Here is a 13,540-nt window from a genome sequence, read left to right as displayed (position 1 = left end):
TCCTTATTTAGAGCTTTAGTTTCTTTACTTATATTTTGTCTTGTTGTTCTATCCATTGTTGATAGTGGTGTGTTGAAGTCTCCCTCTATGTATGTGTTTTCTCTGATGTCTATTTTCAGAGATGACAACAGTTGTCTGGTATATTTTGGTGCTCCTTCGTTTGGTGAGTATATGTTAATGAGTGTTATTTCTTCTTGAATTATTGTCCCCTTGATCATAATGTAGTGACTGTTGGGGTCTCTTTTTACATTTTTGAGTATGAAGTTTGTTTTATCTGATATAAGTATAGCTGTTACTGCTTTCTTTTTTGTTCCATTTGCTTGTAGGATTGTTTTCCATCCTATAACTTTGAGTCTATTTTTATCTTTTGTAGCTAAATGTGTTTCCTGGATACAGCAAAAGTTTGGGTTTTATTTCTTAATCCAGGCTGCCACTCTGTGGCTTTTTATTGAAGATTTTAGTCCATTTACATTTAGAATTAATATTGATATGTTAGCATCTGTATTAGCCATTGTGTTTGGCTTTCCTTTGATTTTATTGATTTATTCTTTTAATAACTTTTGTTTTGCATTCTTTCATTGTTATTCGTCTCTCTGAGGTTCTCGCTTTAGGATTCCTTGTAGTATTTTTTTGGAGTGGGGTTTAGTCGTAATGAAATTCCAGAGTTTCTGTTTATCTGGGAAGGTCCTTATTCTTATTTCATAGAGGAAGAAGAGCTTTGTGGGATAGTGTATTCTTGGTTGTCATCTGTTTTCTTGGAGTCTGTTGACTATGTCCCTCCACTCTCTCCTTGCCCATAATGTTTCTTCAGAGAAGTCTGATGTCAGCCTAATTGGTTTTCCTTTGAATGTTATCTGTTTCTTCCCTCTTGTCAGCTTCATTATTTTGTCTTTGTCCTGGATTCTTGTGAGCTTTATTATTATGTTTCTTGCTGTATTTTTCCTTTTGTCGTGGATGTTGGTGTTCTTCTTGCTTGTTGTTTATTAATTTTCAGCTCCTTCTCCACATTTGGGATGTTCTCTTCAATTATCTCTTTGAATATTTTATCTATTCCTACATCTCTTTCCTCTCCTTTAGGCATTCCTATAACTCTTATATTTCCTTTCCTCATGGAGTCAGATTGTTGCCGAAGTCTTACTTCGTTCTTTTTCCTTCGTGCTTGTCTTTCCTTTTCTGTTTTGGTTCTTTTTATTCTTTTTATTTATGTGTCTTTAAGAGTACTTATTCGTTCTTCCATTTCATCTATTCTGCTTTCATTGCTTTTCCCAGAGTTCATTAGTTCCTCCATTAATTTTTTGATCTCCTGCGTTTCTTTTGCTTCCCTCTTTAGGGACTCAATTTCATTCTTCTGACCATTGTTTTCCCTCTTTATGAACTCAATTTTCTTCTTCTGATCGTTGTTTTTCTTTATGAGTTCTGTCATTTTTTTAATCACGACAATTTTAAATTCTCTTTCTAGAAGGCTCAGAAGTTATTCCAAGTTACTGTCTTTGCAATCTGGGGGGTGGTTTTCTTTTTGTGGTGTGCTTTTTTTTTCCTGAGGAGTTGTTACTTTGTGTGTCGTTCTTCTACTCCCTACTGTCTGTTTTCTAATTTGCCATATTCTCTCGGACACTGTGTTGCTGGGACTGGCCGGCATCTTGGGTGAGCTTCTCCGCTCCCCTCTGGGTCCTCCAGGAGCCATCTGTCAGTTTCAAGCAGTCTTTACCGAAGAAAGGTCCCTGTTCTAAAATGCTGATGTGGGGACACACTCCCCTGTGCCTTAGGTCTGCCCTGGCGGTGGGTTCCCGCTCCCCCTCTGGGTTTGGAGTGCAGGCTAGAAGGAGCCTGGCGTGGGTGAGCTTCCCCGCTTACGTCTGGCTCCTGAGGGAGACTTCTGCAGGCAGTCTTTACTGAAGAAATGTTCCTGTTCTAATATGGCGATGTGGGACACATTCCCTGAGCTTCCGGTCTCAGGCACACTCTTCTGCACACCTGGTCTGCCCTGGCCGTGGTGCCCGCTCCCCCTGTGGGCTCAGACTGCTGGTCTGAAGGGGCTGGGTGAGCTAACTTCCCAGCTGGCCACGGGCTGCTTCTGCCGGTTTCAAGCAGTCTTTTCTGAAGAAAGGTCCCTGTTCTATGGGGTGTTAGTGACTTTTTTCTGGTCACTAGGTGGCTCCAGAGATCTCTTCTAATGTTCTTGGGGAGCTGTTTTTTTCACCACGTGGTACAGAGAACAGAGTGGGAATGGTAGGGAAAACCTCAACGGCTTTGGGGTGCTGTGTCTTCCTTGTGCCCCACTGACATGGAGGACCCACACCCCGAATTTCGTGCCCTGGGTCTCAGTTCCAAAGCCCTCAGGTCCAGGACATGGGCTGTAGCCCAGTTCGGTAGCCACAGGAATGGAACCTTTTGAACCCCGCTCCCGTGTCCAGGCACCTGGTTTCTGATTTCTCAGTGAGGGACTTTCACCTCAGTGAGGGACCCCATGCATCTCCCTGCAAGCCTAGGTCACAGGCGTGGGTACCTGGGCAGCCGCGATCCACGTTTGCTTTTCAAGCGCGCCACTTTTCCGCGCAAGCTTACTGGCTGGCCCGGGGCTGTGTGCAGGTCTCCAGAGTCTTTGTTGTTCTCTAATGGCACCCAGAGCCATTTGCTCACCTCCCTGGCAAATCCTGCAGGGTTCTCCACAGCTCCAGTTCATGGGGTGAGGTGGCTGAAATAGTTCCTTTCCACTCACAGTCCCGCTTGATGCGTAGTGTGTTCTTGTTGGTCATATTAGTTTGTTTTTTTCCTCCTTTCTGTTGGTCGGACTGAGAGTGCCGACTTTGAGGGTGGGGGAGGGGAGCAGGGTTCTGTGCTTTCCTCCCTTCTAGTCCTCTTTTATGGCAACTTTCTTCTTTGGGTAGTTTGCTGGTGTCGTCCGTTAATCTTCCGTGTCCCAGTTCTCACTGGGACCTTCCGCTTTTCCACCCTATTAACTTTTTTTTTTTTTAATGGGAGATCTTACTCACAGTGTCTCCTCGCCGCCATGTTTCTCCACTACCTTCTTTTATTTTTTAGTTTATTCAGCTCCTGTCTTTTTCTCCTTGGTCTCACTAAGGGCTTGCCTATCTTATCTTTCAAAGAAAAGCTCTCATTTTTTTTTTGTGGATTTTTCTACTATATATTTCATTTGTTTGTTGCACTGACATGGGGGTTTGTGTCTCTTTATTGTCCAATATGTGTGTATCTTTAGAGTGGAATTACTGGGTCATATAACATTTATGTTCTTAATTTTTATTTATTTTTTAAGATTTATTTTTTTATAGAGGCATGATTTTATTTATGTATTTGTTTATTTGTTTTTTTTGTTTTGTTTATACATGCACTGGGTACAATCTGAAGCACGGGAGGGTGAGAGAATTCACCAGAGCCAGAGCGGGGAGCAGAGCAGGCAGAAGGACCGAAGTACACTGCTGAGGGGAGCAGAGGGCGACAGGAGAGGTCTGCACACCATGTGGGACACTCCTCTGGTGGCCGGGAGAAGCTGGGGTTCGAACCAGTGCCGCAGAGGCCGCGGGAAGTTTTGCAACCCAGCGCTCAACCACTGCACCACCTGGGAGACCCTATGTTCTTAATTTTTAAAAGAAACCTCCACAGCTTTCCACATGAGGGCACTCATCTGTACCCTCACCAGCAGTGCCCAGGCGCTCCCTTCTCCCCACATCCCCTGACTCCCAGATGACATGCCTTGTTGTCTTGTGATTTGACTGTGTTCCCTGGGGATGAGTGATGTCAAGCACTTTCTCAAAGGACTGTGGCCATGTCTTTTCAGATTGTCTGCCTGTTTTTTAGTCTGATTGTTGAGGCTTTGCTACTGGGTGTATGAGTTTTTCTTAGTTTTGGTAATTATGTCTTATCAAATATATAATTTGCAAATACCTTCCTCCATTTGATCAGTTAGATTCATTTTGTTGACATATCATACTTCATTTATTTAAAGAAAATATTTCCTGATTTTTAGCTATTTTCTTTAAATCAGCAAAGAAACTATATTTATGTTCAATATATTACCTTTCCTTGAGACATCATTCTCTAAGTCCCTAAGAGTCCAGAAATGTTATTACATCAAGAGATTTATCATGCTAAACAGCCATATTGCCTAAAAATACTTAATGAAAATGATATTTTGGTCACTTAGACACTGGTTTATATTTCTCTACATTGAGCCACGTCTGGGACGCACCACAGCATGAATAAAAGGGGTGTTCAGCACAGCCCCAAAGAAAAAGACTCAAAGGAGCACGGAGGCGCCTCCCAGCCTGGGTTCCCGATGGCCGGGGTGATGCTGCTCAGGGAGAGGCAAAAAAGGTCCAGGGGAGGCTTGAGGAGGTGGTGCAGGGGGTGCTCTCGCTCGCCCCAACACCCTCGGGGAGCCACACTGGGCAGGCCGCGCCTGCCCAGACAGAGCTTCACCCTCTGCGCGACACCCCGCACCGGGGCTGTGATGTGTTCATCCGCGGGGACTCCTGTTGGGGTGCAGGGGTGGACCCCTGGGCGTCTGAGCGCACCTCAGTCAACTCCGTGCTGCGGGGCTCCAGCCACAGTGTCCACCAGGCACAGGGTCCCATGGGCCTCACTGGGCCTCCCAGAGCAGCCGAGGAATATAATGTGAAAAATTACAATATGTGTCTCCTAATGGAGTTATGACGTCAACTTCTCTGTTAAATTTTGCTGAGTTGCCCTTTCATCAGTCTCCCCACAGCTGACTTCATGGCTTGGTTCCTCAGACTGACCTCTATATTCCAGAGGTCTTTGTGTCTATTTCTTGTCCCAGTGCCATGCTGCTTTAAGTATTAGAGCTTTAGTGTATGGCCTGGAGTCTGGAAGTGTGCTGCCTCCACCATACTTCCTCATTTTTGCCAGGATTTTTGGTTGTTGAATATGCATTTCTGTATCATTTGTTTTATGTCCTTGGAGAATGCCATTGAAGTCCTTATTGGGGTTGCATTGAATCTGTAAACTGCTTTGGGTCAGATGGGCATTTGGTAATGTTGATTCTTCCAAGCCCAGAGCAGGGAATATCTTTCCATTTATTTTTCTTTTCTATTTCTTTTAACAATGCCTTACCCTTTTCTTGTATTTTCACATCCTTAATTGTGTCTTCTCCATGGTACTTAGTCTTCATGGTTGTAAGTGGGATTGTTTTCTTCACTTCTCTTCTAGTTCAATTTTTGGGTATAAGAAGGCAATTGATTTTCGTGTGTTGATTTTGTAATCTAGCTACACTGAAGTGGCTTATTGATTTCATTTGTTTTTATAGTGGAATCTTAAGTGTTCTTAGTGTGTATTATACGTCCACAACTAATTTAATTGTGCTTAAATGTTTAAAGCCATACAACGTAGAGACAGTTAATGTTTTATTAATTTAAAAAATTCAATTATGTTATACAAAATTGACAAAATGAATAGTCTTACTATAGTCAGTATAAATTTATAAGTCTTAGTATGAATAGTCTTAGTATAAATTTATAATAGTCTGATTCAACTTCTTCATTCAATACATGTTTTGAATTCCCATTGTATCCCATAACCTATTCTTATTATATTCCATAACTTTTATTGACCAGCAAGCTATGACAGTATCAAGAATTAAGTATTAAGAAAGTATAAAGAAAGTTATATATCAGTTGATAAATAAAAATACCAATGATTTAAAAGAATAGTAGAAAGTTGTCAACCTAGAAGTTTATATATCGAGCTTTTGCCATCTTTTTAACTATTCCTGGCTGCCTCCAATCTGACATTGTGCACACATGGGACTCACCTGGGCTGAAAGGCAAGATCAGCCTGATTAGCACCCTCAGAGCATGAATGTCTGAGAATGAGTTAAATTTCTGATATCCAATTGGAATTACATTTTATCATGAAATATTTTGGTGTGAAAAATTCAAACATTGGACGTCACAGATGGGAAAGCAGGGGTTGATGCAGTCAGCAGACAAGAGCTGAGGCTAGACAGCAGCCACACACTTGGGTATTTCACTTCCCAATTTTAAATATTTGAATTCTTTTTTTTAGATTTATTTATTTATACAAGCAGTGAGTACAGTCAGAAGCACAGGAGGGTGAGAAAATTCACCAGAGCCAGAGTGGAGAACAGAACAGGCAGACTGACGAAGTACACTGCTGAGGGGAGCAGCGGTCAGCAGGAGAAGTCTTCGTGCCTTGTGGGACCCTCATCGGCGGCCGGGGATTGAACAGGTGCTGCAGAGACTGTGGGCAGCTTCATAGCCCAGTGTTCAACCGCTGCACCACAGTGGAGGCACTGTGTGTTGATTTTTAAGCTTTCAACTACACTGAAGTGGCTTATTATTTTAATTTGCTTTTTTCAGTGGAATCTTTTTTTCTTAGTGTATATTACATTGTCCACAACAGTTTTAATTGTGCTTTATGTTTAAATTCATACAACCTAGAGACAGTTAATGTTTTATTATTTTTAAAATTTTAATTATGTTACACAAAACTGACAAATTTTAGGCAATGAATAGTCTCAGGATATGTTTATAATAGTCTGATTCAGCTTCTTCATTCAGTATGTGCATTGAATTCTCATTATATTCCATAACCTTCTTCTTTTGATAGCCCATAACTTTTATTGACCTATAAACTATGACAGTAACTATAATTAATATTAAGAATGTTATCTATCATCAGAAAAAATAAAAATGCCAATGATTTAAAATAATAGTAGCAAGTTGTCAACCTAGAAGTTTATATATCGAGTTTTTGCCATCATTTAACTGTTCCTAGCTACCTCCAATATGACATTGTGCACACATGGGACTTGCCTGGGCTGAAGGCAAGACCAGCCTGATTAGCACCCTCAGAGCGTGAATATCTGAGAATGAGTTAAATATCTGATATCCACTTGGAACTGCATATTATCATGAAATATTTTGGTGTGAAATTTTTAAACATTGGACGTCACAGATGGGCAAGCAGGGGTTGATGCAGTCAGCAGAGAAGAGCTGAGGCCACACAGCAGCCATACACTTGGGCATTTCACTTCCCAATTTTAAATCTTCTTCAAATTCTTTGTATTTGCATCTACACTAAATGATAGTGTTACTTATGATACGTAAATCTGATGAGTTTTCTCGTTTGGACTACTCCACATGGAAACACAAACACTCGGAGATCCCATAATAATGTGGCCATAAGGACATTGTCCTCAAAATCCCAGAAATTCTAGGAAATTAAATATATGGGGATAAACACACGAGGAAAGTGTGGTGTGATGTTGTGAGTGCCCTTCCTTAACTGCCTCTGGAAATATTAGAATATTGCTTAGTCCACCAGCTAGCATTTTTTTTTTTACCATTATAGCTTCCAAAGTTCCTTTATTGTTTCTTGAAAAACCCTACTCACTTTATTTTAGTAAATTTTTAGTAATTATACTGCACATGAAATTAACAGCTTTCACAGCCACTGTCTTATTTCTGGTGTCCACTCTGTGCTGTGTTTATGGTAAAAGCCGGTGACATCCACACCAGAGCCTCGAGGAGGGTCTCTACCCCATCATGTGTGGGTCCTTGTCCACAGAAGGTCGTGACCACTGTTTCCAACTTGGGCCATCAGGCCTTCTTTATGTGATGAAGGCCTCACTCACCAAGTACAGGGGCCTCTGACCCACCAATAGCCCCTGATCCCTCACGTGACCATGAGAGTCAGTAACATGAAAGGGGAAGTGCCTTAGAGACTGGAGATGCTGCCCCAGTGAGAGAACTTCTGCTGATCACTGAGATGAAACCCAACCATCGCCCTCTCGGCCAAGAGCATGGAAATGGAAAACAGCAGATATATGCTGAAGTTAGGTGACCTTCATTGTACAGAGAATATCAAAGTGCAACTAAGTGTTAAAAAGAGGAACAATCAATGCTAATTGAGTGAGTGAGCAGAAGAATATATGAAGTGATCTTAAATATATTTTAAAAATGAGCATATATATTTAAATTGTACAATAGAATTATATGAAATTATAAGACTATAAAGGGGACAATAATGTGAAATTTAAAATAAATGTCTCATAATGGAGTTATGAATTAATCTTCTCTATCACATTTTGGTGAGTCTCCCCTTCATCAGTCTCCCCATGGCTGACTTCATGGCTTGGTTCCTCAAACTGTATATGACGGGATTAAAGGTGGGGGGTACCATCGTGTAGAACATAGAAATGACCAGGTCAGACATGGACGGGGTCCCTGAGGTTGGCTTCAGATAATCAAAGAATGCAGTGGAGAGAAACAGCACCACAACAAGCAGGTGCGGAAGGCAGGTGGAGTAGACTTTGGCCTTCCCTTCTGTGGATGGGATCTTCCTGACGGCAGAGAAGATGTGGACATAGGAAATGACGATGAATATGAAATAGCAGAAATCCAACACCACACCGATGGCAATAGGGACAAGTTCATTCATTAAATTTCCCGAGCAGGAAATAGCCAATAACTGGGGGATGTCACAGAAGAACTGGTGGACAACGTTGGACCCACAGTAGGACAAGGAGAAAGTTCCAGCTGTGTGCATCACAGCATAGAGACTCCCACCCAGCCAGGACGCAGCTGTCAGCTGCACACACCTGTCCCTGCTCATGATGACGTCATAGTGCAGGGGGTGGCAGATGGCAGCATAGCGGTCAAGGCTCATCACCGTGAGCAGGTGAAGCTCTGTAGCTCCTGAAACCATCACCATGAAGACCTGGAGGACACAGCCCGGGAAGGAGATGGAGCTGCTGTGCCTCAGAGAGTTGGCAATGGACTTGGGGACCGTGGCTGAGATGAGGCAGAGGTCCAAGAAGGACAGACTCCTCAGGAAGAAGTACATGGGGGTGTGGAGGTGCCGGTCCAGGGTGGTGATGAGGACGATGAGCACGTTCCCCAGCAGGGCACACAGGTAGACCAGGGAGAAGAGCAGCGGGTGCAAGAAGCCCATGGTCCCCTGGGTGGGGAATCCCAGGAGGATAAACTCTGTCACGGCTGTGAGATTTGTCACCCCTGGAGCCATCATCTGTGTAAAAAAATCGACCTGAATAAAACATGACACCTACACGTACAGTCACAGGCGTGTCCCAGCGGTCACTCTGAGGTTGGGGAGTGAAGCAGCTCCATGTCTCTTGCTCTCTGTTGAGCTTTTTGCGATCAGCTCCAGAAACGTGCCTTTATCACACTGGATCTGGGGTTGGGAAGGAGGGACATTTCGGTGATCATAGGATTCTGCTCTGGTTGATCTCATAGCCCAACTGACTGTCCCTCCCCACCGCCCCAGCCCCGCTCTCCTGCCTCCTGCCCAGGTCCCAGCGTCTCTGCCCAGCATATCTCCCAGAGGTTGTCCAGGGCACAGCCCCAGAGGACAGTTGACCATGCCAGGCCCTCCCCACCCTGGAGAGCCTGTCCCTGCTCCTCCAGCACAGCCCTGTCTGAGGAGGCCCCACAGTGACAGGTGTGCAGGGAGATGGGGTATGTGGTTCCCTATTTTCCTGCTCCCTGGGACCCAACACTGTCCTGGAACTGAATGATCTGGGCTTGGCGTCCCAGTGTGGCATGTCCTGATGCCTCCTCTGTCAGATTCCTGCCCCTGAGGCCTCACTGCTGCCTCCTGGTCCATCCCCTCATCTCCTCATCTCCCTGCCCCTGACTCCCCACAGTTGAGGACCCAGAGACCACGTTTCCCGCAGAGTCTCCTCCTGGGTCACACACACATGTCCCTCCTACAGGATGGGCTCGACCACCCCGGGTCCCTCCCGGCCCCTCTATTCCCCTCAGACTCATGCACGTCTGTGCAGGGAGGAGGTCCCTCCAGTGCTGAGCTGGACGGTCTGTGCTTGTGGCTGTCCCTGCCTGTCCCAGAGACCCGGGTCCCCCGGGTAAGGGTTTTTTCCTCCCCCCTGGCCCATGCGTGAGTGGGGATGTCTGGACATGGGACAGCGCTGCCCTCTTTCCTCCCCCCCAATCTCATCCTCTCTCCCCTCTGTGGGGTGATGGATGGGCAGGCCCTGGGGAGGCAGGACTTTTAAGAGGAATGTGGGGAATAAAATTGTGGCTATACATCAGTGTACATAAAATGCCAAGTAATTTATTAAAAACTAGAAGATAAATGAAAATACCAGGTGGTCATACATGTGGACATCTTAGGAGTGATTTAAAATACTATTTGTAATGATGAAATAATTTTTGATACGTCTCTCTCCAGGTATTGTTAAAATATTGTGTTTTTCATTTTAATATCACTAACAATCCTTGAGTGATCAGTAGGGGAAAAATCCCAATTCCATGTCCAAAAGTAGCAGACGTCCGTGCCACCCTCCCGTTAATGTTAGAGCCATGAAGTGGTGATCATGTTGCTTTAAAAAGTTTTTGAATTTCCACTTGTCTCTTATATCTGTTGCAATATTTCAGAACAAAATGACTTAACATTCTGATTTTTAACTATAAGTATTTTTTATTTGATTTTGAGTTTTTTAATTCCAATTTAATTGCATCAATTGTTTTGTTTTTATTTGACACTTATACACACTGATTTTTGAACTGAGTGCCCAGATCATAGTTATGAAGTCATATGCATCATATATTAAAATCTACTAATATGATGATGCTATTAAAATTCATAATATTTGGATTTTTCAATTAAAAAATGTTATACTCTGTCATTGACTCTTAACCTCAGGATGATACGGCAGTGCATCGTTGAGAAGTTGTGCAACTCTAGAAGCAATAGTTTTCATTATTTATGAAATGACTCTTTTGGATGATGTGCTTTCTCTAATCTACAATGAACCTTGAAATCTAAAATTTGCAAGTCTGAATGATTTCTATTCTGAAAACTGTTTACAATCAGAATACCTGCAGTCTGAGGGGGGCGTTTCCAGCTGCCGTGACGAGTCTCTGTCCTGAGGTTGTCCCCATGGCGGGACAGAGGGCGTCCCGGCCTCTCACTCCATGGTCGGGGCTTGTGGGGAGCCTCTGAGCACTCACAGGATGTTGCACTCCGTCCTGCGCCACCTCATGGACAGAGTAGGGCCTCAGGGCTGGGCTATTTGAGCTCTGGAGCTGGTGTCCGCGTGTTGGACACTGTCCAGATACCAGCCCTCAGGGACCTTCCTCCAGAGGGAAAGTGTGTGTTTACTTGACTGTATTAATTGGGTCGTCCTGTAGCACATTCAGTGAGCAATTAGTGCACTGAGTGTGTCAGAGGCGATTTTGTTAGTTTTTACCCCTGTGAGGACAGGTCAATTTTTACTCCTTGCCAGTCTCCATCACCCTCTACTGACCGACCACAGGGGAAAAGGGTGTGGCCCAGCAGACTTCATGCTCTTGCTCTGATATAATCCTGGTTTTTGCTTTTGTTTCCTTAAAAGCCTTAAAATCTGTCCGTCCTTAAAAGCCACATGTGCCACGTCCAAAGGGAGCTGGAAAGTCACCGTCACCCACTGTGCGCTTTTGCAGGACAGTGATGGAGCAGGGGTGGAGGCAGGTGGCAATGGGTGGGAGTTTGTGAGGTGGACAGATAAGGAAAAACTGAACAGATGTGAAATTTAATGGGTGGAACCTGGATCTTTTGAAATGTGTGTCTTCGTGTCACTTAAATATTATTTACAAGATTTGTTCCACTCTCAATACCTGTAACTCTGCATTTCAGCTTGCATAGTTATTTTTGTTAAGTATTTTGCCTTTACCTTAATAAATGAGATAGATTTTGGGCTTCTGTGCATGGTGGCTTTACTGGGGTCTTGGTCTCATGATTAGAGTGGCTTTTCATGTTGGAAAGTTCTTGGAAAAGACCTTTTTTATGGATTTAAATAGTGTAATATGGTTAGACGCAGGCTCATAAAAATTGAAGACATATTTATGTGACAACATTAGCTAGATTCAAGGTGCCTGTGTGTGCATGTGTGCGTGGGTGTGCATGTGTACATGTGTGTGCACATGCGGGTGTGTGTGTGTACACACGTACATGGTCTTTGCACTTTCCTTGTTGGGAGGTTGGAGCATGGGTGATAAGTGACCTCTGTGGTTCTGCCAAATCCCGTGGTGTGTATGGTGTTATCCGCTGAACATCCCAGCGTCTGTTAACACGCATTTGCGATGTGTTCTCGTGGGCTCGAAGTAGTTCTGCTTATATTTCAACATGACACAGATGTTACGGTAGCATTTATGACAAACTCAGATTAACCTCATTTTCCATCAACTGCTGAAGATAATTTCAATACCATTTCAAAACACACAGTAAAGGAAATGCATTAGTAAAGTCAAAACTTTATTAATTTCTCAAGAACAGAAGACCTGTGCACTGTGGGTTGTGCAGGACCTGGAGCGGCCTGGCCTGGGGAGCAGGGCCACATCCCATTCAGTCCATGCTCCCAGCTCCGGGGGGCGTTGAACTTTGGTCAAGTGTTTCTGTAGATCTTATGTCTGTTTTCCATTGAGTTGTTTGGATTTTTTTTGTTGTTGTTGACTCTTTGTTTGTGTGTTTATATTTCTTGGTTATTAAGCCCTGGCGGAATGGTGGTTTGCAAATAGCTCCCCCCATTCAGTAAGTTGACTTTTTCTTTTGGATGTTGCTCTGATCTAATCCTGGGTTTTTGCTTTTGTTTCCTTTGCTGGTGGCTTTGAATCCACACAGACATCTCTGAAATTGAAGTCAAAGTGTCTATGTTTCTTCCCTGTATTTTATTGTTTTATATCTTACATTAAAATAATAAGTGCATTTATTAACTTTTGTATATTGTGCGAGATAATGGTCTAGATTCATTCTTTTGCATGTGGTTGTCCAGACTCCTCCGCACCATTTATTGAAGAGACACCCGTTAGTCATTGCTGCAAGAGTTGTGTGTATATATGTGTGGGACCTTGTTCCATTGATCCATGTGTGGTTTCCTCCCAACAACGTGCTCTTTTGATTACTATCACTTTGTAGTATGGTTTGAATCAGGAACATAAAACCTCCATTTTGCTTTTATTGCTCAATTGCTTTGCTAGTCAAGATCTTTTGTGCTTCCTACAAATGTTAGGGATTTCTTTGTTCTAATTCTGTGAAGCATGCCACTGGGATTTTGATAGGCATTATATGAATTTGTACATTGCTTTATGGATAATGACCATTTTAAAAATGTTAATTTATCTGATCCATGAGAAAAGTATGTTTTCCTATTTCTTTGTCCTTTCTAACTTATTTCATTGCTGTCATAGCTCTTAGTGTATGGGTGTTTAACCCACTGATTAAACTTATCCTAGGTATTTTATTCTTGTTAATGTCATTGTAATGGGCTTGTCTTTATTTCTCTTTCAGATAGTTTTTGTCTGTGTACAGAAACACAACTGAAATTTGTATAGTGATTTTGTAGTGTGCAACTTTGCACTATTTATTATTTTCAGTTTGTTGCTTGAGTCATCAGGGCGTGCACATCTGCCTCCATGCCACCTGCACAAAGGAGCTACTTCACTCCAGTCTGGATACCCTTTATGTCTCATACCTGCCTCACCCCTCTGGTGGGACCTGCAGCAACTGGTTGAACAGCACTGGT

The 13,540-nt window shown here is 43.2% G+C and overlaps 1 protein-coding gene across 1 annotated transcript; it reads right to left on the bottom strand.

The window, feature by feature from the left end:
• Window positions 1-8,079: 8,079 nt before the first annotated feature.
• LOC119250854 (olfactory receptor 14A16-like) lies at window positions 8,080-9,024 on the bottom strand. Its single transcript, XM_037518441.1, has one exon. The coding sequence runs from the start codon at window positions 9,022-9,024 to the stop codon at window positions 8,080-8,082; it is 945 nt and encodes a 314-aa protein (XP_037374338.1).
• Window positions 9,025-13,540: the final 4,516 nt, after the last annotated feature.

This window comes from Talpa occidentalis, unplaced genomic scaffold (genome assembly GCF_014898055.3).
Source record: "Talpa occidentalis isolate TD23 unplaced genomic scaffold, MPIMG_talOcc4v2.1 talOcc4.18, whole genome shotgun sequence".
NCBI lineage: Eukaryota > Metazoa > Chordata > Mammalia > Eulipotyphla > Talpidae > Talpa > Talpa occidentalis.
The sequence above is the reverse complement of the archived record's forward strand: the minus strand, read 5'-3'. Positions and strand labels throughout refer to the sequence as shown.